This window comes from Podarcis raffonei, chromosome 13, assembly GCF_027172205.1.
Source record: "Podarcis raffonei isolate rPodRaf1 chromosome 13, rPodRaf1.pri, whole genome shotgun sequence".
In the NCBI taxonomy this organism is placed as follows: Eukaryota; Metazoa; Chordata; class Lepidosauria; order Squamata; family Lacertidae; genus Podarcis; species Podarcis raffonei.
The window spans coordinates 17,889,851-17,915,818 of record NC_070614.1 but is presented as its reverse complement, the minus strand read 5'-3'; the positions used below and the strand labels follow the sequence as shown (position 1 = coordinate 17,915,818).

The following is a 25,968-nucleotide window of genomic DNA, read 5'->3' as shown; positions in this document are numbered from 1 at the left end:
CATACAAGGTTGTGAATATGAGCAAGCTACCTTCTTGCATGCAAATGACTGTAACAGGCCACCTTTGCATTTTGTTTAGTCGTTTAGTCGTGTCCGACTCTTCGTGACCCCATGGACCAGAGCACGCCAGGCACTTCTGTCCTCCACTGCCTCCCGCAGTTTGGTCAAACTCATGCTGGTAGCTTCGAGAACACTGTCCAACCATCTTGTCCTCTGTCGTCCCCTTCTCTTTGTGCCCTCCATCTTTCCCAACATCAGGGTCTTTTCCAGGGAGTCTTCTCTTCTCATGAGGTGGCCAAAGTACTGGAGCCTCAGCTTCAGGATCTGTCCTTCCAGTGAGCACTCAGGGCTGATTTCCTTAAGAATGGATACGTTTGATTTTCTTGCAGTCCATGGGACTCTCAAGAGTCTCCTCCAGCACCATAATGCAAAAGCATCAATTCTTGGGCAATCAGCCATCTTTATGGTCCAGCTCTCACTTCCATACATCACTACTGGGAAAACCCATAGCTTTTACTATACGGACCTTTGTTGGCAAGGTGATGTCTCTGCTTTTTAAGATGCTGTCTAGGTTTGTCATTGCTTTTCTCCCAAGAAGCAGGCGTCTTTTAATTTCGTGGCTGCTGTCACCATCTGCAGTGATCATGGAGCCCAAGAAAGTAAAATCTCTTACTGCCTCCATTTCTTCCCCTTCTATTTGCCAGGAGGTGATGGGACCAGTGGCCATGATCTTCGTTTTTTTGATGTTGAGCTTCAGACCATATTTTGCGCTCTCCTCTTTCACCCTCAATAAAAGGTTCTTTAATTCCTCCTCACTTTCTGCCATCAAGGTTGTGTCATCTGCATATCTGAGGTTATATCTGAGGTTGCATTAGCACTGGTTAAAATGGGATTAAATGTTGCCTTGTTGGACGGGAGCCTTTTCAGCTTGGCAAAAACGCTCTAAATGTTTTTGGTCCTTGTCTGGATCAATATGAAACTACTTGATGATTTCTGATGCGGACGGCTGCACCGTATCGATTTTAGGTGCTTTTATTCCATTGTGATGTTATTGCTTTTTATACTGTTGGCAAAGCACGAGGCTTGCTGTTTTAATGGACCTGGCAACTTTATGGCTTGCTTGTTGCTTTAAATGCCTGGGTTTTTGTTATTTTATGGCATAAATAAGTGAATCAGCTATAACGTCCATAAATGCAGTCCCTTTAGTTTTTTGCTTAACCTGGGTCTGAAACCTTGGCTTGACAGGAGGACGAGGGCCTTGTATTATACATCGTGCTGTTTTGCTTCCCTTTCCCCAAGGGGAACTATGGGTAGGGGCCATAGTTCCCCGGTAGAGCACAATCTTGAGATTGTAGAGTTGGAAGGGACCTTGAGGGTCATCTAGTCTAACCCCCTGCAACACATGCTGAAAGTTCCATTTTCAATTTAATGTTGTTTTATATTTTGTGTTGCCTTCTACAGTGGTACCATGAGTTACAAACACCTTGGGTTACAAACACTTCAGGTTACAGACTCCGCTAACCCGAAAGTAGTACCTCAGGTTAAGAATTTTACCTCAGGATGAGAACAGAAATTGCGCGCCAGCAGCGCGGCGGCAGCAGGAAGCCCCATTAGCTAAAGTGGTACCTCAGGTTAAGAACGGTTTCAGGTTAAGAACGGACCTCGGAACGAATTAATTTCGTAACCAGAGATACCACTGTACAGGACATCTTAATAATCAAGATTAAAAACACACAAAATTGTATAAATCAACAGGCCCTTTCATTCCCTTGCATCTCTAGCTAGAAGTAGCAGAAAGCAGGTGATGCACAAGAACTCTGCCTGAAACGTTGGAAGGCTTCTGGTAGTTTGTGTGGACAATACTGAAGTAGATGGACAAAATAACTGACAGCTTACTATGTTGTGCACCAGCAAGTATGATATGGGCTTAATTGAGACATCGTACCAGACCGTGGTGTACAGTCACTGGAGTTTGAGCAAACCATGGTTTGAGCTTCCAAACATACAGGCAAACCATAGTTTATAGTTGCAGCTCTGCTTTCATTTTTGCAACTCCTCTTTCTAAGTGCAGGGGCTCTGGAGACATAACAACTCGGGCAGCTCCACAGTTGATCGATTCAGAGATAATGCCAAACCCTAGTTTGCACATATCATGGTTCCTGTACTCACCTCAAACCATGGTTTCCAATCCTGGTTTGATGGATGATTGGAAACCATGGCTTGCCAATTTAGACTTCACACTAAAGCTTCCATGGCCATGGCTTGCCATGATATCTGGACTGAGGCAATAGTGTCTGTATCTGGCTTGCTTTTAATGCATGCCAGAACTCAGCCCCATAATTTCTTTTCTGCTGCAGGTGGGCATTCTGAGGGGAGGACAATTCTGAGAATAGAGATACAGGAAGGGAAAAGGTTAAGCGTTTCACCCTCATTCACCTTTCTTCTTTTATTCTTTCCTGATGACAGCCTCCAATGGTTGCTCTTCATTACAGATAGAGCTGTAACGTTCTCACTTTTCCTGTGCTTCCTTCCCCCGTTGGTTCGATCCCACAGTCATGATTTATCTCCCTTAGCTCCCTGCTTCCTGGGTCCCCTAACCAGCCAGTGGCATCAACCCCAATTCCTCCAGGCTCATCCTTACCATTTTTCTGCTTCTCCTCTGCAGTCCCCCTATTTGCGCCCCCAAATCCACACCTCCTTCCTCCTCCTATAGGTGGTAATTAGGGCCCTCGCTCTGGATTAACACCCCCAGCAGACGCATTTACACATAAGGGGCATGGAAAGCTGGAGGGCAGCCTAAAGCCTGGAAGGCACTGCAAGGGACGGGGTGGAACATGCCCAACAGGTGGGGTTGGGTGTGCAATATATGCCAGTAGATGGTCTACATTGTGTGGGTTCCACTAAATTCAAAGATCAAAATGGATGTTTCTGAGTCCTAAAGTTTAGGACCTAAACACTCCGTTGCCTTGCATTTTTTCACATCAAAATGTCTCGTCGCATTTTCCACAGGTGCGTGTGTGAAAACTCTTCCATTTGTCCACCATATTTCTTTTCCACCTTGCTCTTCTGTACTAGACACAATAAAACTCCTGCTTCTTAATAACTTTCCTACAGATTTCTCTACACTCTCTTTTGGACACATTGGCTTTCCTCCTTTGACCAAAGTGCAATAAAGGTAAAGGTAAAGGGACCCCTGACCATTAGGTCCAGTCGTGACCGACTCTGGGGTTGCGGCGCTCATCTCGCTTTATTGGCCGAGGGAGCCGGCGTACAGCTTCCGGGTCATGTGACAGCATGACTAAGCCGCTTCTGGCGGACCAGAGCAGCGCACAGAAACGCCGTTTACCTTCCCGCCGGAGCTGTACCTATTTATCTACTTGCACTTTGACGTGCTTTCGAACTGCTAGGTTGGCAGGAGCAGGGACTGAGCAACGGGAGCTCACCCCGTTGCCAGGATTCAAACCACCGACCTTCTGATCGGCAAGTCCTAGGCTCTGTGGTTTAACCCACAGCGCCACCCACGTCCTTACAATAGATCCATTTAAAAAGAAGAGGAAAAGAAACAGACTTTTTTGCAGTTAGGAAAGTGATGGAGAAATGGATTGAAAAGTGCGGAATGGATTGATGGTTAGCAGGAGGATGGATAAATACCCTACAAGCAAATCAGGATGAGTGCAGGAAGAATTGTATATAACTCATTGTTGTATATAACTTTCCTGCAAACAAATTCAATGAATGTTCCACAAGGACCAGCTACAACCTAACCACCACGCAAGTTTTGGAGGAGTCCTCAAGTGGAAGAAGTGGATCAGGTCCACCTTTTCTGTCTAGTTGTAAGAGTCAATAGCTACACCTTCCCCTCTTTCTTCAACTCCCTCCTCAAAATGTACCATTACTCTGAAGTATCCAGCTTAACCCTGCTGGACCTTCCATGCTGAAGTGACCTGTGAGGAGAAATGAAGGCAGGAACTGATGTCTCAATGGTGCAACAAGTTTTGAGCCACAGTTTCAGCTCAACTTCAGGCAGGAGAGTACCTGCAATTTGGGCTTTGCTTTAGGTGGCAAAATGTATTGGATTGGCACTGAACCCCTCCGTCATAACACAACCCGCACCCCAAATAAAGACAACTATGTGTATGTAGTTGCTCACACAATCATATCTCGATCCCCTTTCTTCTCTCTCCCCCCCCCCACTTTCAGCATTTAGATTGTGTTCCTTGGGGGCAAGTACTTGTCTTTTGGTGTGGTGTGGGGAGGCGGGGGTACTTCGTAAAGCTCTGCGTGCCTGGGATGCATATCACCACTGCCATATTTTTGGAATCAGTGTGCATATTTGACTTATATACCAAACTCAAGCGGCTCCTTATCCCCGTCCTTCTGTTCTGGCTCCTGATCAGTCTTACTTTCATTCTTCTGTAGCCGCAAAGAAGAAAGAGGTGAAGAAGAAGGAGGACCCAAAGGCAGCGAAGAAAGAGGAGAAGAAAGAGGAGGCGAAAGAAGAGGCGAAAGGTGGGGCCAGGAATGTTCAGGCACATGCTGGCTAGCAGAGAGAGTCATGCTCCAGTCATAATTTTGGGGGAGTGGGAGAATGAAGAGCTGTGGGACACCTATTTCCCCCCACAGAACTACAGTTCTCACTGTACTTTAACAGCTTGCGGAATTGTAGCCCTGTGAGGGGAACCGGAGTCTCCGAACAACTTGCAGCGCCCTTAACAAACTGCAGTTCTTTGGGGGAAGCCATGCTTGTTGAAAGCGGTTTGATACTGCTTTAAATGTATGGTGCAGATGGGGCCGTCGCTGAAGTCCTTGTGTTTGATTGCCAGGAAATCCTGTTGCATGGTGCCATGTAACTGTTGCCTTGAATGAAAAGGCCATGTATTTGGCACGAGTGGCTTTCATTAATCAGATTTCTAGTTGAACAGGAGGGCAATATTATTCCTGTATTTCCAGAATTGAGAGGGGGAGAGTTTGTGCACCCTGTAACCTACACAAAGATATTCTGCCCATCCTCCTGGCCAGCATTAAACTTTCATCTTCTGGCGTGTTGCCGTAGAAAGCTCTGACTCCCAACTAATAAACTGCAGACCTCCGCCAGACTGTTTTAATTAAATAAATGGCTCAGAGGTAAGATGATATGTTTTACTGGAAATGCTGGCCCAGTAAAAAAGTGGTGCTTTGCTGATTTTGCAACCTTCCCTCATGGAACTGAGAAGGACATTACTGCCCTTTTAAAAAAATTAAAAGCCAAAATTAGACAATATGAATTTAAAGCAGGCAGTCACACAAGACACAAGACCGATCTAGACCCCAGATCCTTAAGCCATAAATGCAGCTGCTACACAAAGGTTTGACCATCACATCCTTAACAAAACATACTGGTTCATTTTATGCATCATGTGAGCTGAAATGAAAACACAGCTGAACAGATTTCTGATTATTCTTCATAAGGGATATCCTGGAACAGAACAGGAACAAAAGTAAAATACAGTCGTACCTTGGATCCCGAACGCCCTGGAACTCAGACGTTTTGGCTCACAAACCCGGAAGAGATTGTTCTGGTTTGCGAACTTTCTTTTGGAACCTGAATGTCCAATGGGGCTTCTGTGGCTTCTGATTGGCTGCAGGAGCTTCCTGCAGCCAATCAGAAGCTGCGATTTGGTTTTCAAACGTTCTTCCGTTCAACTTCCAAGGTACAACTGTACAAACTTCCAGACCTAGAGAATATTCACCAGACTTACAAGCTTCAGGCAATGGGGAAATATACTTGGAGTTGTGGAGAAACACCACCATGGTTTCGGTCAAGGTTCTAACGTTATTTATATTTTCCCCCTTTTCTGTGTTCCTTAGCAGAGGCTCCGGCAGAACAAGCACCATCAGGTGAGGCCCAGAGATTGCAGCCTGGAGAAAAATGTCCTTAACATCTGCTGGTATTGCTTGTATATTGGTTATCTGTGTCTCCATATGCTCTGTACCCAGAGACATACTACTCCTCGTTTATAGAAGTTCTCAAAGCTACCTGTCAAGATGTCCCACCTTCCATCAATAAGTTGTCCCATGCCTACTCATAGCTTCTGCAGGGCTTTGAATAAATCTCAGCTTCTTCCCTGAGGTGTATCCCTACCCTTCAGTGATGTCCTACCCCAATACCTATTGCCTGCTATTGCTGCTACTACTGGACGCGGGTGGTGCTGTGGTCTAAACCACTGAGCCATTACTACTACAACTGCTACTACTGCCCTTTGACACCTCCTCCAGCAGTGAAACGGTGTTTCCGTGTGCTCTGGTTTCTGTCATGGTGTTCCATTGCGCCAGAAGCGGTTCAGTCCTGCTGGCCACATGACCCGGAAAGCTGTCTGTGGACAAACGCCGGCTCTCTCAGCCTGAAAGCGAGATGAGTCACCTTTGACTGGACTTACCCGCCCAAGGGTCCTTTACCTTTACCAGCAGTGAAAATATAGCCACATGTTTGAACCATCTGGGACTCTCCATTGTGTCAGTGAGGGATGCAGGAGAACTTTTCCTCTTAATCCCATGTGAGTTGTACTACTCATGAGTGGGCCCCATGGATTGTGGCCTACCTGTGCCCTGTCCCCTGGGAACATTGGAAGCTGCCTTACACTGAGTCAGGCCTAGCTTAGTATTGTCTACACAATACTCCAGCCCTACTTGGAGATGCCAGGAATTGAATGCGGAATGTTTGCGTGCAAGTTAGGTGCTGTGCTGCTGAGTTGAAGCCCTTCATCCTCTTACCACCAGGGCAGCCATGCCTGTCAGGAGTTCAGTCTACACTCGAGTAGGACCCTGGCAGAGACACATGCCCAACTGGCATGTTCTCTCCCTCCTGGTTGATTGTTCGGGAGCTTCAGAAGCTTTCTTCAGCCCAAACATCACAGCGACCGATGTCAACCGACACTGGCACACTTAGGAATCCGTAGAGTTTGCGCATCATGCATAACAGACCTCAGCAACTCAGCATTTTGGCTAATCTACTTTAATTACATATAAACACATATGGAGCACTGCAACATGGCTCCCTCTCTCTCTAGCATCAGACAGCAAAGAGAAAAAGAACAAAGGACAATAGTCCCACTTCACGGAACACAGTAACACAAACATCCTGTCTCCGTCACTTCCCATTCTGTGGAGTCAAAACATACACTGTCATGTGAAAGACAACAATCCTATGACTGCAGTCATGGAGCAGGAATTCTAACAATGCCCACACCCCCTGCCCTGAAGAACCCCGCTACTCACAAATCACCCTGTTTCAGCTTCCAGCTCACCTGCAAGGTGTGACTCATTCTTCACCTTCCCTTCCCTCTTTTTCAGATGAAGGTAAAGGGGAGCCCTCCACTCAGTCCGACGCACTCTTCCTCAAGAAGCCAGAAAGCGCCTTAATAGAAAGTGGTAAGTGGCAGAGCAGAATTGCACTGGGGGGGCCGGCCCAAGCATTAGGCACAGTGAGGAGGCTGCCTCGAGGGGGTATATGTGAGATTCCCAGGCAGTCTGTCCTCCAGTTACAGATTAGACTCTGACTGGCTCACCTTCAGTAACGTGACTGAAGCTAGTGCCAAATTCAAACCATGATGCTACTTTGGAGGTGAACCAGATAGGCAAGTTAATAAGCAGACACAGGTGGCCCCATCAATTTCAGTTTGGTCCTAATCATGTGGTGTACAAGGGTCCCTCCAGAGTGGTGTTTTTGTCGCAGGAGTATTCTGTAATGTGTTCTTTAGCGTGGTGCGTTGGCGGCAGATTTAACCTGCTTTGGTTCGTTCTGTGATTGGCCTCCGGAAGCGTTATAGCACAACAAAAGCAGGACAAAAACCGAACCAGAACGGTCCTGGGATTCCAGCAGGATAGGTATTGATTGGAAATGAAGCAGTGTGACCACTCCATGTCTTTTGAAGGCACAAACAGTATTGAAATTGGAATCTGCGTGTGTAACCACTCTGATAGCATCATGAGCACAAATCGTCATGAATGTACAGTAAAAATGCTGTCCTCGGTCAAAGAAATGAAGTGGGGTTCTTTTGGAGCCAGTGGTTGACAGCTACACTGGACTAATGAATTTGCGGGGGGGAATGGCATTCAGAAACTGCTTTTGACCACCGGTCCACCCAGCTCACTACTGTCAACACTGGCAAAGGCTCCCCAGCGTTTAAGAGAGGGGGGCGTTTCCTAGAAATGCCAGAAACCAAACTTGTCCCACTGAACGATGGCCCCGTCCATCTCATGACATCTTTGTGTTTTGCACCATCTGCTGGTGCCTGAGCACTTTCTTCTGCAAACACCCCATGGAGGCTTTGACTTTAGATGAGAGGCGGTTCCTTCTTAAGTGGAGGAAGTCGTGACTTCCATGCCTTGTCTTTCAGGGAAAGATGTTGATATCGTAGTGCAGGTGAACGGGGCTCTGCTGCCTTGCAAACCCACCGTCAAATGGTTCAAGGGGAAATGGCTGGAGCTGGGTATCAAGAGTGGACTGAGGTTCCAGTTCAAGGACAGCTTCGACAAGGAGAAAAACGTGAGTCCCAGAAGAAGGAAAAGTGAAGGATTTGGCCAGGGGCGAATCAGCTCTCCTATGACTCGTTGCCTTCTTAAACTCATACCAGACTGTTGTAATTATTTATTCATTTGTAAACCACCTTTTATGGGACACGGGTGGCGCTGTGGGTTAAACCACAGAGCCTAGGACTTGCCGATCAGAAGGTTGGCGGTTCGAATCCCTACAATGGGGTGAGCTCCCATTGCTCGGTCCCTGCTCCTGCCAACCTAGCAGTTCGAAAGCACATCAAAGTGCAAGTAGATAAATAGGTACCGTTCCAGCGGGAAGGTAAACGGCGTTTCCGTGCACTGCTCTGGTTCGCTAGAAGCGGCTTAGTCATGCTGGCCACATGACCCGGTAGCTGTACACCGGCTCCCTTGGCCAATAAAGCGAGATGAGCACCGCAACCCCAGAGTCAGCCACGACTGGACCTAATGGTCAGGGATCCCTTTACCTTTTTAAACCACCTTTTACATGATTATCCTTTCTTGCAAATGATCCTGGGAATTATAGTTTGCAAAGGCGACTGAGAATTCTCTGTTAATTGAGATTGAGGCATGCCAGGCTTTGTCCGGATCATCCTCAAAAGGCTACGGCGGAAATGGTCGCCACTAATGAACCTTAATCCTCCTGCTTATTCTTTGCTTGCTCCCGAAGGTTTACACCTATGAGCTAAAAATTGGCAAAGTGGTAATCGGAGACCGAGGGGACTATCGCTTTGAGGTGGCAGCCAAGGACAAGTTTGACAGCTGCACCTTCAACATCGACGTGGAAGGTACCACCAGGAGCCCTAACTCAGTAAACGCTAAAGGAGTCATCCTAGAGCAAGTGGGGTTAGGATCCAGCACAACTGGGCCACACCATTATCAGCTAAGCTGCAGGTACACAGGGACCCAGCTGGCTGAACTGAGCCCAGCGGATCTTAAACTGGCATATGTCTTGAAAAGGGGGCATTCTAGGGGTGTGACCTGGGAACCTGGCATAAGTTAAGGTGGCAAACACTATTTTGAAAGTTTGTTTTCCCTCTGCCAGGCTGAGCCTGGTACAGGCAGCAGTAACCTCATTCCTGCTTCCTGCCAGCTTATCGTAGATAAGATTGCTCCTTAAATAGCCTTATCCTTTGGAGGCAACATCCTTCCTTGTGGTCTTGTGAGTGTGAACCCGTCACCTGTGAAATCTGAACCACAAGAACACACTGAGTGGCATTCTTGCTGCCTGCTTTCCACCTCTGGAACTCCCTGCCCCTGGATATTTATTTCTTTTATTTGTCTATTTGAATTCCTAGTCTATTCCCCCTGTCCCAAGGGCTCATGGCAGCTGACAGGTAGTAGAGGTATCCTTGCCCCTGATGTGCTTGTAGTCTGAGAAATCTATCCAAGGCCCAAGACTGGTCCTGAAAGACCTACATTGGCTCCCAGTACATTTCCGAGCACAATGCAAAGTGTTGGTCCTGACCTTTAAAGCCCTAAACGGCCTCAGCCCAGTATACCTGGAGGAGCATCTCCACCTCCATTGTTCAACCCGGACACTGAGGTCCAGCTCTGAGGGCCTTCTGGTGGTTCCCTCCCTGTGAGAAGTGAAGTTACAGGGAACCAGGCAGAGGGGCTTTCTCAGTAGTGGCGCCTACCCTGTGGAACGCCTTCCCATCCGATGTCAAGGAAATAAGCAACTATCTGACTTTTAGAAGATATCTGAAGGCAGCCCTGTTTAGGGAAGTTTTTAATTTTTGATGTCTTATTGTGTTTTTAATATTCTGTTGGGAGCCGCCCAGAGTGGCTGGGGAAACCCAGCTAGATGGGTGGGGTATAAACAAACAAACAAACAAACAATTATCATCATCATCACCACCACTATTTTTCCAGAATATGATTCCTGCCTTTTAAAAATGTGCAGAGCTCTGCAGTGGCATGAGTTTATTGTAATTCCCTAATCACCTTTACATTTTTTACTGTACCTCACCTGAGTACTGTACCTACTCTGAGTAACAAGAGTAGAATAATGTGTGCAAAACAGTAAAAATGGCAGAATGAATCACGACAGCCCAGAGTTTCCGTGGCACCTGAAAAGATCCATGGAGGGACAAGCTTTTGTTCACCGCACCAGCTGAGTAAAGACTCTCTGGATCCCACACAGCACAATGATACTGAGGCGCCCTGGGGAAGGAGGTGTTTGTGGGTGGCTAAGCTCCCTTTCTGCATGTGGCTTGCTAAGGTATTAATCCAGCCTTAACCAAGATGGCGCCCTCCAGGTATTTTGGCCTACAACTCCCATCAGCCCCAGCCAGTAGGGTCATGTTGGACTCATGGGAGTTGTGGTCCAAAATGGACTTGTGGGAATTGTAGTCCAAAACACATGGAGGGCACCAGCTTGACGAAGGTCAGATTAAGCTGAGATACTCTATCAAGGGAAGAACCAACTAGGCTCAAGATACCAGTTTTAGAGGGACGTGGGTGGTGCTGTGGGTTAAACCACAGAGCCTAGGACTTGCTGATCAGAAGGTCGGTGGTTCGAATCCCCGCAACAGGGTGAGCTCCCGTTGCTCGGTCCCTGCTCCTGCCAACCTAGCAGTTCGAAAGCATGTCCAAGTGCAAGTAGATAAAGAGGTACCGCTCCGGCGGGAAGGTAAACAGCGTTTCCATGCGCTGCTCTGATTCGCCAGAAGCGGCTTAGTCATGCTGGCCACATGACCCGGAAGCTGTACGCCGGCTCCCTTGGCCAATAAAGCGAGATGAGCGTCGCAACCCCAGAGTCGGTCACGACTGGACCTAATGGTCAAGGGTCCCTTTACCTTTTTACCAGTTTCAGAAGTCTGTTTTCTTCTCTTCCAGCACCAAGGACAGAGGAAAGCGCCGGCGTGCTGCAGGCTTTCAAAAGGACGTAAGTGTCGCTGGTTAGAGCACAGACTCTTAGGCTGTGCCTTGATATGCACAGCTCCCTTACACCTGCAAACATCTGCTGCTCAGGAGGCTGAGCCAGTTCATTGGGTGCTGCTCTGGGGTTATATCTCCCCCCTTCTTCTCCTTGCAGAGGGGAAGGCGGCAAAGACGATACTGCTGGAGAGCTGGACTTCAGCGGGTTGCTGAAGAAGAGGTAGGTGAAGAATGGAGAATAAGAACACAATACGAGCCCTCCTAGATCAGACCAAAGGCCCAGTATCCATGTCCATTAGAAACCTGCGAGCAGGACCTCAGCGTAAGGAGCAACTCTCCCAATTAGTGCACCCCAGCAAGTCATAGCTGGTCGCTGTTGATAGCCTCATCTGCATGAATCGGTCAAATCTTTTGAAGCCATCCCAGTTGGTGGCCGTCAGAGGATGGAGTGCCTTAAGAGGTGGGGAAACAGCAGTCCTACCCACCAGCTTAGTGCATAACACAGGAGACACAAGGGAAACGGTTGGGCAAGGGTTGAAAATCATTTACAAGGCATGCTTGGGCAAATGAAACATTGCTCCTCAGCGGCTTCCATTTCAGAGCACAAGCAATTATTGCATTTCGTGTTAGCCAATTTTAGAAAAACTGTTGGCGGTTCAAATCCCTGCAATGGAGGGAGCTCCTGTTCCTCTGTCCCAGCTCCTGCCAACCTAGCAGTTCGAAAACACACCAGTGCAAGTAGATAAACAGGTACTGCTGCGGCGGGAAGGTAAACGGCATTTCCGTGCACTCTGGTTTCCATCATGGTGTCCCGTTGCGCCAGAAGCGGTTTAGACATGCTGGTCTCATGACCCGGAAAGCTGTCTGTGGACAAACGCCGGCTCCCTCGGCATGAAAGCGAGATGAGCGCTGCAACCCCAGAGTCGCCTTTGACTGGACTTAACCATCCAGGGGTCCTTTACCTTTTTTTTTTTTTAACCTGCTTGGAGACCCTTGTAGGGGTAGGATGAAGTCTAGAAACTGAATTTGGTCATGGGGGAATCCACTAGGCTGATGCTATGGTCAAAAATGGTCAAGTGTGGGCAGAAATCAAAGCAGCTGATAACGACAGGCAGGAGTCCAGATGCAAAGGGACAGGAGATTAGCTTTTTGTAATAAGTGGCTGGCTTTGGAGGAAGGCAGGTTGGAAGCCAATCAGAGGCTGAGGACAGCAACTTTGAACGTTAGGGAGAGTCTCCCACTTCCTCTGCCCTCCCCCCAATTCCATGCTTTGTCCAGCCTCCACCCCCCCCAAAGTTCCATGTGGAAGAGATGTCCATACCTACCAGGGGAATAATTTCAGGCCTAAATTGTCCTTCTTCCACCATTTCATCTTGTTCCTTGCAGTTTCTTAGAAGTTCTTGTCAACATGCACTTTGTGGTAGCTTGAGAGGCTGGGTTAGACTCAGAATTAATTCCCCGTGAGAGATGCATGGGTATGAGGTTGAGGAGCGCACGACTGAATGCACTGTAGTCCCTTATCCACGTCACCCATTGTGAGCGGGGTGCAGGGGTTGAACGACGGTCCTACGGGAAGCTACACCTCAGAAGGTCCTTCCCCCTTCTCTGTGCAGAGAGGGCCAGCAGCAGCTGGAAGAAGAGAAGAAGAAGAAGAAGAAGGACGATGACGACGATTTGGGGATCCCGCCAGAGATCTGGGAGCTGCTTAAAGGAGTGACCAAGAAGAGCGAGTATGAGCGCATCGCCTTTGAGTATGGCATTACTGACCTCCGTGGCATGCTGAAGAGGCTCAAGAAAGCCAAGGTGGAAGTCAAGAAGAGTGAAGGTCAGTCAGAATGCCTGGACTCTCTGCCTTTTGGCCTGGGAGCCAAGTCTCCTGAGGTCACTGGTTGGGAGCAGGGTATCTTAGGAATGGGTGGGTAGGCCTGGACCTTCTGGGAAATTTAGGGAGGAGGCCACATCTAATTGACTATCTGTGGTGCTGTATGTGTGTGTGGTGGGGGGAGATGGCTCTAGGATAGAGGGGGTCCTTCAGCACAGTGCCATCCAGTACCCCCCTCAGTGCTGTTTTTCTAGAAAAAGAGGGGCTGAAACACCTCTCATAGAATAAAAATGGCACCCACCTGAGAGGTGCCCCTTCCTTCCTTCCTTCCTTCCTTCCTTCCTTCCTTCCTTCTTATATGTGCATTTTGTTTATACTGGGCCTTTTCTCCAAAGAGCTCAAGGCAACATGCACAATTCTTCCTCTCACCCCTCCATTTTGTCCCTTCAACAACTCTGTGAGGTAGTTTAGGCTGAGAGACGGCGACTGGCCCACAGAGTCGTCCAGTGAGCTTCCTGGCTGAGAGGGGATTTGAAGCCAACTCCCTTTTCAGGTACCATTCCCTTCCTGTGGTTTCCATCCATTTCCCTTTTTCTCACCGTGTTTCTATCCCGCCTTTCTCCTAAGGAGATCAAGGTGGCGTTCTGTGCTGAAGTGATGGAAGCTATATGCCAGCTGGCTGCTGTGATCCGTGCACCTTAGTGACAGGAGCGCAGAAATTCCCCCTGAGGTGGAAGTGGAGATCTTTAGCTCTCAGGACAGGAAGAGGCTGCCTCATGACTGCAGCAAGGAAGTAGGAAGCAGGCTGGGGCCCCAAAGGCGTTTTTAGTAGTCCTCTCCCCATCTCTTTTGCAGCCTTTATCAAAAAACTGGACCCAGCCTACCAAGTTGACAAAGGGCACAAGATCAAGATGTATGTGGAGCTGAGCGACCCAGACCTTGTTATCAAATGGATGAAGAACGGCCAAGTGATCAAGCCCAGTGGAAAGTGAGTCTGAATGTGGATGGATAACCAATGGTGCCTCTGGCATTCTCTAAGAGCAGAGTTGGGTTCTGTTGGGTGGGGGAAATGGGAAAACAGCTGCTGAGACGGACAGACGGATGGACAGATGGACTCTGGATTAGTCTTTCTCACTTGTGATGTGGCATCTCTTCTTCGTGGGCAGATACATCTTTGAGAACGTGGGCAAGAAACGCATCCTGACCATCACTAAGACCACGCTGGCTGACGACGCAGCCTATGAATGTGTCTGCGGAGAAGAGAGGTGCTTCACGGAGGTCTTTGTTAAAGGTGAGGGTGATAGAAGAAGAGAGAGAGAGAGAGAGAGTGTTTGTAAAGGGAGGGACAGTATCTCTGTTGGGGGACATGTTGCGCTCCTTCTGGGTAGTTCGTCGACCGATGGTCCCCTCTCTGCCCCTGCACTCGGCTCTCATCTGTGGCTCTGAGAAGCTGCCAGCGACAGCAGCCACATCCCGGGAATGGCTTCGACTGGCCGGCTAAACCAGGTGAGGGTGAGCGGATGGATTATTCCAAACCCTCCATGAGTTAGGGAGTCCCTCTGCATGCAAAGACAGACTCCCACGGATTGAGCGGGTGAGACTGGATTCAACAGTCAAGAAGGAGGTTTCTGCAGGAGCTTTGGAGGCGAATGAGGGGCAGGTTGGGGATGTCCAACTGGGAAGGTAGTGTATCTAGGAGAAGGAAAACACTGATCCTGAACCTCCGTTCATGAGGAAGGCTTTGGGAATAAACTCTGAGGAACAATTCATACCCACTGCCTTATGGGACATCTTTAGGAGAAGAGAAATCTAAGAAGTAAACGCTACACGAGTCCCTAAGACGGCACCTCGTATGCCTCCTTCCTGCAATTCCTGCAGCCAAGCTGGTGCCAAGCGTATTGCTCTGCTTTCCTTTGGACCACATCAGCGAGGCCGAGAGAGGGGGTGTTGTCTTCTGGGCAGCCCAGGACCTCCATACACCCTGCCCAGGCTTGCGCCCCTTGGGTGTTGCTAGCTCAGCAGTTTGACTTTGCTCCCAGAGGCACATTCCATTTTCTCTCGATACAGACAGATACCAACAACCCCTGCACAACTTGTGCTGAGAGATGGACAGAGAACATGCGAACATGTGGGTTCCTGTACACTTCTCAGCAGCTTTTGATACCATCAACCATACCGGTGTCTGCAGCCACAGCTGGTGCTGTGATTCTCCAGGTGCACTCCACTGTCTCTCGAGATGGATGGAAGCCAGCAACAATAATACCAACCACACACACACGCACCCAACTTAGAGGGGGTTTTTTTGCAATGAAAGTGATACACAAACTCCACCAGAGAGGTCATTTCGTGCTGCAAATGCAGCAAACGACAATTGGCTGGGCAAACTTAGCAGAGTAAGGAAGATGCCAAGGTGGCTGGGGGTAGGCAGAGGGGATGGGCTGGAGATGTTTGTTTGGGACCGCCTGATGGTGGCCCTGGAGCTGTGCCCTTGCCATTCTGTCTGTCTGTCCCTAGAACCACCTGTCCTGATTGTGGGTGCCCTGGATGACCAGCAAGTCTTTGTTGGGGACAAGGTGGAGATGGAAGTGGAAGTGTCTGAGGAAGGAGCCCAGGTGATATGGTAAGTTCCCTGCCCATACTTCCTCTGCCCAGACCGTTGTCATCCGAACAACCCCCTCCCGCTCCAGCACTGGCTTTCATAGAGCTGCCTCTTGAACCTTCTCACACGTGTGATGCTTGCAGAAGGTCCTGGGTTCAATCCCTGAGATCTCCTGTTAAAATGATCAGGCAAGGTGAAAGGCCCTGGCAAGTTGCTGTCTGTCACAATAGATGACTAGATTGTGGTGGTCCTTTGTTTTTTGCAGCCCTGGGCAACATTTGAAACCTTCGCACTGCCTTCCCAAAGCCAGGAAAGCAACGTGTTGGGCTTCAGGAAGGAGGTGTGAGGGCTCTGACAGGGTTCCAGAGTCCTCCTGCCTTCTTCCCAAAGCCTGGTTAGTGTTTTCCCTGATTTGAGAAGGAGGTGGGAGGGCTCTAGGACCCCGCCAGAGCCTCACGCCTCCTTCCCAAAGCCGACTTATCCAGCTTTGAGAAGGCAGCAGGAGGGCTGGGGAGAGGTGTCAAATTTTGGCTTCACTCCCCACTCCCTGTGTGATAAGTCAGTGTACGGACTTGACCATGGGTTCTGTGTTGAAGTACTCTTTTGGCCCACTTAGTGTGAAAAGTTGGACCACCCTGGACTAGATGCTTTCACCAGTATCAGGAAGCATCATATGTTAGCCCCCAAAATGGAAAATGAGTGAAGCAAATAAGAATGGCAACTTAAGTTGACAGAATATGCGCAGCTTGCAGACTTAACATATAGAATAAGAGAACAAGAAGAACATACTTTTAGAGAAGATTGGAAAACGTTGTTGTTGTTTTTTATTATTATTATAATAAAATGTTTATTAGCTAAAGTGGTATCTCAGGGTTAGGGTACAGCTGTTAACGCCAGCAGCATTAAGATAAATTCAACAGTGTAAACAAGTTTTGATGGATGCAATAATAATGGAATACTGAATGGTATAGTTTCTGTAAAATATGTAGGGGTTTATGACATGTAAAATGAACCATGGAAAGAGAAGAAGGGAAGTCATTGATATCTTAAGGATATAAAAAATGAGTACTTTAAATTGTAAAGCAGAAAATTTAATAAAAATTATATACAAAAAAGGAAGCATTATATGCTTTGATGGATTTATTGTTTGCACACAAAATATGTTGAAGGTGCCTTTCTGCAAGAGGCAGTGCCTTTGGAGGAGCTTTTCTGTTGCAGGACAAACTTCCTCCTTTCCAGGCTTTTCTATACACACACAAGCACGACACTGAATTTGGTGCAGATTTTTGCCACACCCTCCATGTTCAAGGCAGACTTATTCCCCCCACCCTTTTCCTTCCCTTCCCATTTAGCGTGTCTAGACAGCTAAATGTTTATTAGGGACAAAAGAGCAATTCAGTTCGGTTCACATTTTAATGTGAGGCCTGCCTCAGTTCCTGAAACAATAAGTGAATCAAAAGCAGCCTATCCTTCGAAATTCACCCTTCTCTGACTTTTTGTGGTGCAGTTTTCCAACACGAAAAGAGAAAGTTTATGTTAGGGCAGGGGTCAGCAAACCTTTTGAGCAGGGGGCCAGTCCACTGTCCCTCAAACCTTTTGGGGGGGCTGGACTATATTTTGGAAAAATAATGATGAACAAATTCCTATGCCCCTCAAATAACCCAGAGATGCATTTTAAATAAAAGCACACATTCTACTCATGTGAAAACACCAGGCAGGCCCCACAAATAACCCAGAGATGCATTTTAAATAAAAGCACACATTCTACTCATGTAAAAACACGCTGATTCCCGGACTGTCCACGGGCTGGATTGAGAAGACGATTGGGCCGCATCCAGCCCCCGGGCCTTAGTTTGCCTACCCATGTGTTAGGGGAAAGGCACATATCAATGATAATGACATTAAACATATATATGGAGTAAGGCACACTAAAATGCTGGTGATTTTTCTTTAACAAATAAATAAATTGCAAACTGATGGTGAACTGTGGTGAACTGAACTTATGATGGCTGGAATAATGAGAAATGGAAAGAAACCAAACCTGACAGAATCCCATTTCAACCAACCAACCAACCAACCAACCTAACAACTGTCTTCCCAGCTTTCCCCCCTCTCTATCTTAGTCTCCTCTTTCTGCCTCCAGGTCAAAGGATGGTGTAGAGCTGACTCGTGAAGAGACGTTCAAGTACCGCTTCAAGAAGGATGGCAAAAAGCACATTCTCATCATCAACGAAGCCACCAAGGAGGATGCTGGGCGCTACATGATCATGACCAACGGCGGCCAGTCAGAGGCAGACCTTATAGTTGAAGGTTTGTGAGGACTGGTTAGACCAGCGGGTAGATAGCCTCCGAAAGAGATTTGGATGGCTTCCACCCCCACGTGGGATGCTGTGGGATCAGTCCTCTTCATCTCTCTCTCTTTTGCCACCCAGACAAACAGCTGGAGGTTCTTCAGGGCATTGCTGACCTTACCGTCAAAGCCGCGGAGCAGGCCGTCTTCAAGTGTGAAGTGTCAGATGAGAAGGTTACCGGCAAATGGTACAAAAACGGAGTCGAGGTCCGACCCAGCAAACGCATCACCATCTCTCACAAGGGCAGGTGAGCCTAAAGGGAAGCCAGCGTTCTCTGAGGGCCAAGCGTGTTATGTGCGGTAGTTGCAGACTCTGCGGCTCCATTGGTGACCGCCATTTTGCTTTTGTAAGCAGAGGTGACTCTTCTGTGGTGTTGTGGGTAGAGTATCACATTTGGACTGTAAAATCCAGCTTCGAATCCTGTCACAGATCTCATGAGAAGGCTTTGCGCCAGCCGTCACCTCTCTGTCTAATGCAATGTTTCCCAAACTCTGGTCTCCTGCTGTTTTTGCACTACAATTCCCACCATCCCTGACCACTGGGTCCTGCTAGCTAGGGATGATGGGAGTTGTAGTCCAAAAACAGCCGGGAGAACAGAGTTTGGGAATCACTGGTCTAATGTATTGCACTGGAATATTATTTATTTCATACAATTTATTTACCGCTTTAATGTTACTAAACAAACCTCGAAGTGGTTTACGAGAAGAATAAAAACCGTAACATTACCAGTAAAAACAGATACTTAAAAGATTTAAAGAAGAGTTAAAATCAACAATGAGCTAAAAAACAGATTAAAGCACATGTCAATATTCTACATACCCAGGTAGGCTTGTCTAAACAGAAATGTTTTTAGCAGGTGCTAAAAATATTGTTAATGTTCTGATTTCCTGAGAGGAAGGGAAAATAATAATAATAATAATAATAATAATAATAATAATAATAATAATAATAATAATAATAGCTTTATTGTCAATGTACAATCAGTGTACAATGAAATTAACCGAGCCTCCCTCCTACAAACACTCAATTAATTAATTTATTAATAATTAATCTGTTCTGGAAGTTCATTCTTAAACCAAAGCGTTCTTAAACCAGGGCGTGCTTTCCCATATCAGTGGGGGACTCAGTTTATAAATGGAACACATTCAACGTGTTCTGCTTCCAAGGCAAAGTTCACAAACCAAAACACCTACTTCTGGGTTTGTAGCGTTCTTAATCCGACTTGTTCATAAACTAAGCTGTTCTTAAACCAAGGTACCACTGTATTCCTTTATCGGCTGCCATAACTGCCATTTATTTTCTGTTGAATTATAACTTACATTACAATCATTTATTTATTCTTCTTCCCTTGCCTTTTATTCAAATCCTGCTTTTGTTTTCATTTGGCCACAGCTTTTTCTCAAACGGCCCGAAAAGAACCTCCACTCATCTTTTGTATCTCTTGGTGGTTTTTTGTTGCTGTCCGCTTTGCCATCTCCACCTAGTCCATTAACTTTAAAATCCATTCTCCTTTCGTCGGGATTTCTTCCTCTTTCCGCTATGAACAGGGTTTTTCTCAGTGACTGCGATTGGAAGCCTCTTCCATCCTTCCACCTGCTTTGCCCCTAATAGTGCTCTCACTCCTCAGGTTCCACAAGCTGGTCATCGATGACGTGAGGCCAGAGGACGAGGGAGACTACACCTTCGTCCCTGATGGATATGCTCTTTCTCTGTCCGCCAAGCTCAACTTCCTGGGTCAGTGTACAAAAGGCCTTGAGGTTCTGCCCTGAGGTGAAACATACCAGTTTCCACGCTTGTTGCAGAACCCATGTTTCTTGCTCAAAGACATGCTCAGGGACTTGAGCCCCTATGGATCTTCCCTCGCTGTGAGGAGGCGTTTGTCAGGGACTGGGCAGAGGAGAAGGAATGGTGGAGACCCCCTCCTCATCCTGACCCTTCCAGGGAGGAGGAAGAGGAAGACATTGTGTAGATTTACAACAGGGGTTCACAGCTCAGAGGCAGGTGAGGGGGAAAGCTGGGGAAGTCATGGGAGAGCCAGAACAACACCCGGCTGACATGTTGTCATTAGAATGCATTCCAGACTCCCCGTCTCCCAGAATCAGGCGAGCTTTAAAAGTAAGAGAGCAAAGAGCTCAAAGACAGAGGGCATGTTTCAGCACCCATAGAAGTGACGAATGAGTAAGTGAGAGAGACGGGGGGTGGAGATTGACTTGGGACAAGGCCATTATCCAAGAGGCTGGGCAGAGGCGGAGCCAGTGTGGTGTAGTGGTTAAGAGCGGTGGACTTGTAATCTGGGGAACCGGGTTCGATTCCCCGCTCCTCCACATGCAGCTGCTGGGTGACCTTGGGCCAGTCACACTTCTCTGAAGTCTCTCAGCCCCACTCACCTCACAGAGTGTTTGTTGTGGGGGAGGAAGGGAAAGGAGAATGTTAGCTGCTTTGAGTAGTGATAAAGCAGGATATCAAATCCTAACTCTTCTTCTTCTTCTCTGGCACCCGGAGCGGCGGACATGCTATGCACCTAGGGGCAGGGCCATGGAGGCGGGGCAAGCATCCCAGGGGGCGAGACGCCCATGGGGGCATAGCGAGCTGCCTGTGGGGGGTGGAGTGAGCCGCCCATGGTGGGCTGCTTCCTGGGCAAAGGGGGAGGGAGCCGTGCTGCTTTGCCAGCAGCCTCCCTCCCTTCCCTCTTACTTTTGACAGCTCGGGGGAGGCTTCCCCCTCCCCAGGAAGCAACCTGGGAGCAGGGGTCAATCGCGCACCGCCAGTCCATGACTCCCAAGCCTCCCCTGAGCTGTCAGAACGAAGAAGGGAGGGCCGCTGGGAAAGGCGGCACAGCTCCGCCCCTTCACCCGACGGCTCGGGGTAGGCTTGGGAGTTGCAGGCAGGTGGTGTGCCGAATTTCACCCCCCTCAGTGATGACACCCGGGGCGGACCGCCCCCACTGCCTCCCCTTCTTCTGCCCCTGAGGCTGGGTTCTATAGCCTCTGTAAAGATTGAAATCAAAAAGGGTGGTAATAATCTTTGGTGGCACTGTGGGTAAAAGCCTCAGCGCCTAGGGCTTGCCGATCGAAAGGTCGGCGGTTCGAATCCCTGCGGCGGGGTGTGCTCCCGTTGCTCGGTCCCAGCGCCTGCCAACCTAGCAGTTCGAAAGCACCCCCGGGTGCAAGTAGATAAATAGGGACCGCTTACCAGCGGGAAGGTAAACGGCGTTTCCGTGTGCTGCGCTGGCTCGCCAGATGCAGCTTTGTCACGCTGGCCACGTGACCCGGAAGTGTCTCCGGACAGCGCTGGCCCCTGGCCTCTTAAGTGAGATGGGCGCACAACCCCAGAGTCTGTCAAGACTGGCCCGTACGGGCAGGGGTACCTTTACCTTTTATACTTTCCTGGGAAAAACCTCTCAGGAAAGTATAAAGACAAGGAAAAGTTTCTTACTCTCCTTTTTGATGTCAATCTTTACAGACAGTAGCCTCTGACAGCATCCTGACACAGTTTGTTTGATGTCCCCATTTCTCACAGGGACACTGCTGGTGTGGAATCCCACTGCACTTTAATTCTAAAATAATGTGGGAGGGAGGAAGCAGGTATTGCAACATCCCACACTGGCCAGAGGTACTCACGGCTGTTTCTCACTATCTCCATTTGTTCTCTTCCCCTTCTAGAAATCAAGATTGAATATGTCCCCAAGCAAGGTGAGTCCTGGATGGGCCCTGCCATCCTTTGAGGGTGGATGGGAATGAAAGCCGGAGGATTTTTTTCAATATCCATTAAGAAAGAGAGAGTAGAGATCAGAACACCCCCCCCCGAACTTGAAGCATGGGAAGTCCCAATCAAAATTTATAATTTGGCAGAATATTTGGACTATATGATATGTATTTGTATAATTTGGAAAATTTAATGTCATTTGATTGGATTGTTAAAATGGAATATTTAATAAAAATTATTTTAAAAAAAGAAGAAAGAGAGAGTAGAGATGTGAAAGCCCGGGGAGGGGGGGGGGCGGGACACAGAAAAAAATTCAGTTATCTATCAAAGAAGTAAAACCCATAAAAGGCAACTTCCAATTGTTTGCGGCCTTGTGGGGCAGCAGGCAATGAATAGCTGTGCTGTGGGGAAAATGTGGGACTTAATTTAAGGTATTAAATGTGGTGGTGTGAAGAAGAGGTTGTCTCTCATTTCCCCCCTCAAGTTGTTTCTGGTTTCTCCAGAGCCCCCCAAGATCCACTTGGATTGTTCCGGAAAGACTAATGAAAACACCCTTGTGGTGGTTGCTGGGAACAAGCTGCGCTTGGACGTGTCCATCACTGGGGAACCAGCACCTGTGGCCACCTGGATGAGGGGTACTGAGGTAGGCATGGCTGGGGCAGGAGGGAGCATGTCGTGAATTCTGTGCTAAGTGCCTCAGCTCCAGGGTTGGAGAACCTAAGCCGTGTAACAACAACAACAACAACAACAACAACAACAACAACAACAACAACAACAACAATTTATTATTTATACCCCTCCCATCTGGCTGGGTTTCCCCAGCCACTCTGGGCGTCTCCCAACAGAATGTTAAAAACACAATAAAACTTCAAACATAAAAAACTTCCCTAAACAGGGCTGATTTCAGATGTCTTCTAAAACTCAGATAGTTGCTTATTTCCTTGACATCGGATGGGAAGGCGTTCCACAGGGCAGGTGCCACTACCGAGAAGGCCCTCTGCATGGTTCCTCTGCATGGTTCTCCCAGGGAGGGAATCGCCAGAAGGCCCTCGGAGGTGGAGCTCAGTTTTCCTGGCTGAACGACAGGGGTGGAGACGCTCCTTCAGGTATACTGGACCGAGGCCGTTTAGGACTTTAAAGGTCAGCACCAACACTTTGCATTGTGCCCAGAAATGTACCGGGAGCCAATGTAGGTCTTTCAGGATGGGTGTTATGTGGTCTGTGCGGCCACTCCCAGTCACCAGTCTAGCTGCCACATTCTGGATTAGTTGTAGTTTCCGGGTCACCTTCAAAGGTAGCCCCACATAGAGCACATTGCAGTAGTCCAAGCAGGAGAAAACTAGAGCATGCACCACTCTGGTGAGACAGTCTGTGGGCAGGTAGGGTCTCAGCCTGCGTACCAGATGGAGCTCTGAAATCTCCCAAGCTGGCAGCAAAAGAACTTGTCTAGTCCTACTTGCACACTTACTATTTACTCTTTAAGCATGTGTTCTATAGCATGTCACTGAGGCAACCTTCCAACACTTTGACTTCAGCCTCAAAGGGGCACTTCTTCATTGTCTCCCAAGGCAGAAGGATGCGTCAACAACATTGACGCAATCCTAGTGAATTAGTGGCAGATGTGTTCCACGGCATTAGTTGTTCTCCGGTGTTTCCCCACTGCCCCTCTTCCAAACCTTTGTGGGGGTCCTGCCGCCTTGGGTTCATATACTCATCCCTAGTGCCCCCTACTCTGCACTGTGCAGCTTATTCAGACCCTCCAGTTGTCCCTATTTTCCAGGGACAGTCCCGGATTTACAGAAGCCATCCCTGTTTCTGATTTGATCCCAGACGTGGACGTAGCTAGGATTTTTGTTACGGAGGGGCGGGCAGGACTTCTGTTGGGGGGCGGGCAGAACTGACGCGATTGGTCAGTTAGTTCTATTGTTTTATTTGATGGGGGGCAGCTGCTCCCCTGCCCCCATCTTGGCTACGCCCATGATCCCAGAGTGTCCTGCTTTTCTTTAGGACGTCCCTATTTTCGTTGGAGAAATGTTGTAGGCTATGGACCCACCGAGCCAAGGAGTTAAGTAACTATACAATCTTTAGAAGAAATCTGAAACCAGCCCTGTTTTTAAAATGTTTAATCATAGAATTGGGAAGTTGGAAGTCTCCCAAGCGCCCTCTAGCCCAACCCTCTGTGATACAGGAATCTCAACTAAAGCATCCATGACGGATGGCCATTCAGCCTATGCTTAAAAACCTCCAAAAAAGGAGAGGGCACAACCTCCAGTGTTTTATTCTGTTTTTCTCTAAGTTGGAAGCCGCTCAGAGTGGCTGGGGCAACCCAGTCAGATGGGCAGGGGGATTCTTATTCTTATTCTTAGGGATATTAGCTCCGCCCAAGGCATGATGGAAGTATCGGCTTTAAAAAGATAGACATAACATTTTACAAGGACAGGAAGGAACACCACAGACAGAATAATTGTCCCACATAGGAGGAATAAGGATATCGCTTCACCTATAAGTTTATAAATCGTTTAATGTGTCAAGAGGAATGGATGTCCTTAATATGGCAGTTGTTATATAAGGGATTGTTATTTTGAATGGAATGGAATTGAGAGGAATAAGATCTTGGAATGCAGAAACAAAGTAAATTATCAAACCATCAATTCTGGCACGTGGGAGGCCACCTAAATTATACAATTTGGCATATGAATGTTTGGGATTAGTACAGTGGTACCTCGGGTTAAGTACTTAATTCATTCCGGAGGTCCGTTCTTAACCTGAAACTGTTCTTAACCTGAAGCACCACTTTAGCTAATGGGGCCTCCTGCTGCCGCCGCCGCACCGCCGCCGCATGGTTTCTGTTCTCATCCTGAAGCAAAGTTCTTAACCCGAGGTACTATTTCTGGGTTAGCGGAGTCTGTAACCTGAAGCGTATGTAACCTGAAGTGTATGTAACCCGAGGTACCACTGTAATTGCATTGTGATTTGGCGTTGTTATAATGAGGCAACCATTGGATTATTGTAATTGAAAATTAATAAAAATGATTGTCAAAAATATATTTTTTATTTTTATTACTACTACTACTACTACTACTACTACTACTACTACTACTATTTAGGATGTCCCTATTTCCATTAGAGGTTATGTGTACTTCTCTGCTTGACTCATCTTTGCCTGCTCTCCCATGCTCCTCAGGTCTTTGCGGAGAAGGAAGGCCGGGTCCGTATTGAGGAGAGGAACGAGCTGAGCAGTTTCGTGATAGAGAGTGCCGAGCGCTCAGATGAAGGGAGCTACACCATCAAGGTGACCAATCCGGTGGGGGAGGACATAGCGACCCTCAATATCAAGGTGGTGGGTGAGTAACCTGGCTGGCTGCAATTGCGGGGCAAGTCTTTTAGTCCTGGCTGGCCTGCCGCCCCACTGCTCCCATCTTACTCCCATTGCTCCGTGTCTTTGGCAGACGTCCCCGATCCTCCGGAATCCGTGCGCATCACTTCGGTGGGAGAGGACTGGGCCATTTTGGTGTGGGATGTGCCCAAATACGACGGCGGCATGCCTGTGACTGGTAAGAGACCTGGGGGTGTAGGGCGGCGTACACAATTGTGCATATTGCTATGATACTGTGGCTATAATAATAAACAAACATTTATGCCCTTCACATGCCTGGTTGGGGAGTAACAAACCCTCGCTCTCCATTGGTCAGGTCATATTATTATTATTATTATTATTATTATTATTATTATTATTAGTGTTTCTGTGTGTTCAGGATATGTGCATATCCCTCTTATTCAGGTGAGTGCCCATGAGCCATTCCCGGGGGTCCGGCACGCTTCCTCTGGGCGGCTCTGCTTTTCCCCCAGGGACCTCCGACTCCAGCAGCACGTAAACACAGCGGAACAGAAGCAGGGTCACCGTGTGTGCGCAATAACTCAGGCTGAACGCAGCAGGCTGTCTCCTTATCTTAGTTTTAAGTCTTTTATTCCCTTAGCAAAAACACAACAGCTATAAATCTCCTGGTGACAATGCACTCATGGCTGCTCTCTCGCAACGGAGCAAAACACACACTGACTGAGACACAGAAAACACT

The 25,968-nt window shown here is 48.0% G+C and overlaps 1 protein-coding gene across 2 annotated transcripts in view; it reads left to right on the top strand.

Annotated features, from left to right (window-relative positions):
- Positions 1 to 25,968, top strand: part of MYBPC2 (myosin binding protein C2) — a 66,562-nt gene that overhangs the window by 20,328 nt on the left and 20,266 nt on the right. Inside the window, exons 2-19 of one of the 2 annotated variants that reach the window (XM_053362757.1) lie at positions 4,420 to 4,509; positions 5,851 to 5,877; positions 7,330 to 7,407; positions 8,376 to 8,524; positions 9,203 to 9,320; positions 11,374 to 11,422; positions 11,573 to 11,635; positions 13,029 to 13,240; positions 14,093 to 14,225; positions 14,404 to 14,528; positions 15,752 to 15,857; positions 17,980 to 18,146; positions 18,269 to 18,434; positions 19,815 to 19,921; positions 21,850 to 21,879; positions 22,396 to 22,535; positions 25,077 to 25,236; positions 25,342 to 25,446. In XM_053362757.1, the coding sequence (XP_053218732.1) occupies positions 4,420 to 4,509; positions 5,851 to 5,877; positions 7,330 to 7,407; positions 8,376 to 8,524; positions 9,203 to 9,320; positions 11,374 to 11,422; positions 11,573 to 11,635; positions 13,029 to 13,240; positions 14,093 to 14,225; positions 14,404 to 14,528; positions 15,752 to 15,857; positions 17,980 to 18,146; positions 18,269 to 18,434; positions 19,815 to 19,921; positions 21,850 to 21,879; positions 22,396 to 22,535; positions 25,077 to 25,236; positions 25,342 to 25,446 (2,025 nt within the window). Of the gene's footprint in view, positions 1 to 4,419; positions 4,510 to 5,847; positions 5,878 to 7,329; positions 7,408 to 8,375; positions 8,525 to 9,202; positions 9,321 to 11,373; positions 11,423 to 11,572; positions 11,636 to 13,028; positions 13,241 to 14,092; positions 14,226 to 14,403; positions 14,529 to 15,751; positions 15,858 to 17,979; positions 18,147 to 18,268; positions 18,435 to 19,814; positions 19,922 to 21,849; positions 21,880 to 22,395; positions 22,536 to 25,076; positions 25,237 to 25,341; positions 25,447 to 25,968 lie in introns of both variants that reach the window. The other variant, XM_053362756.1, reaches the window with a different exon arrangement.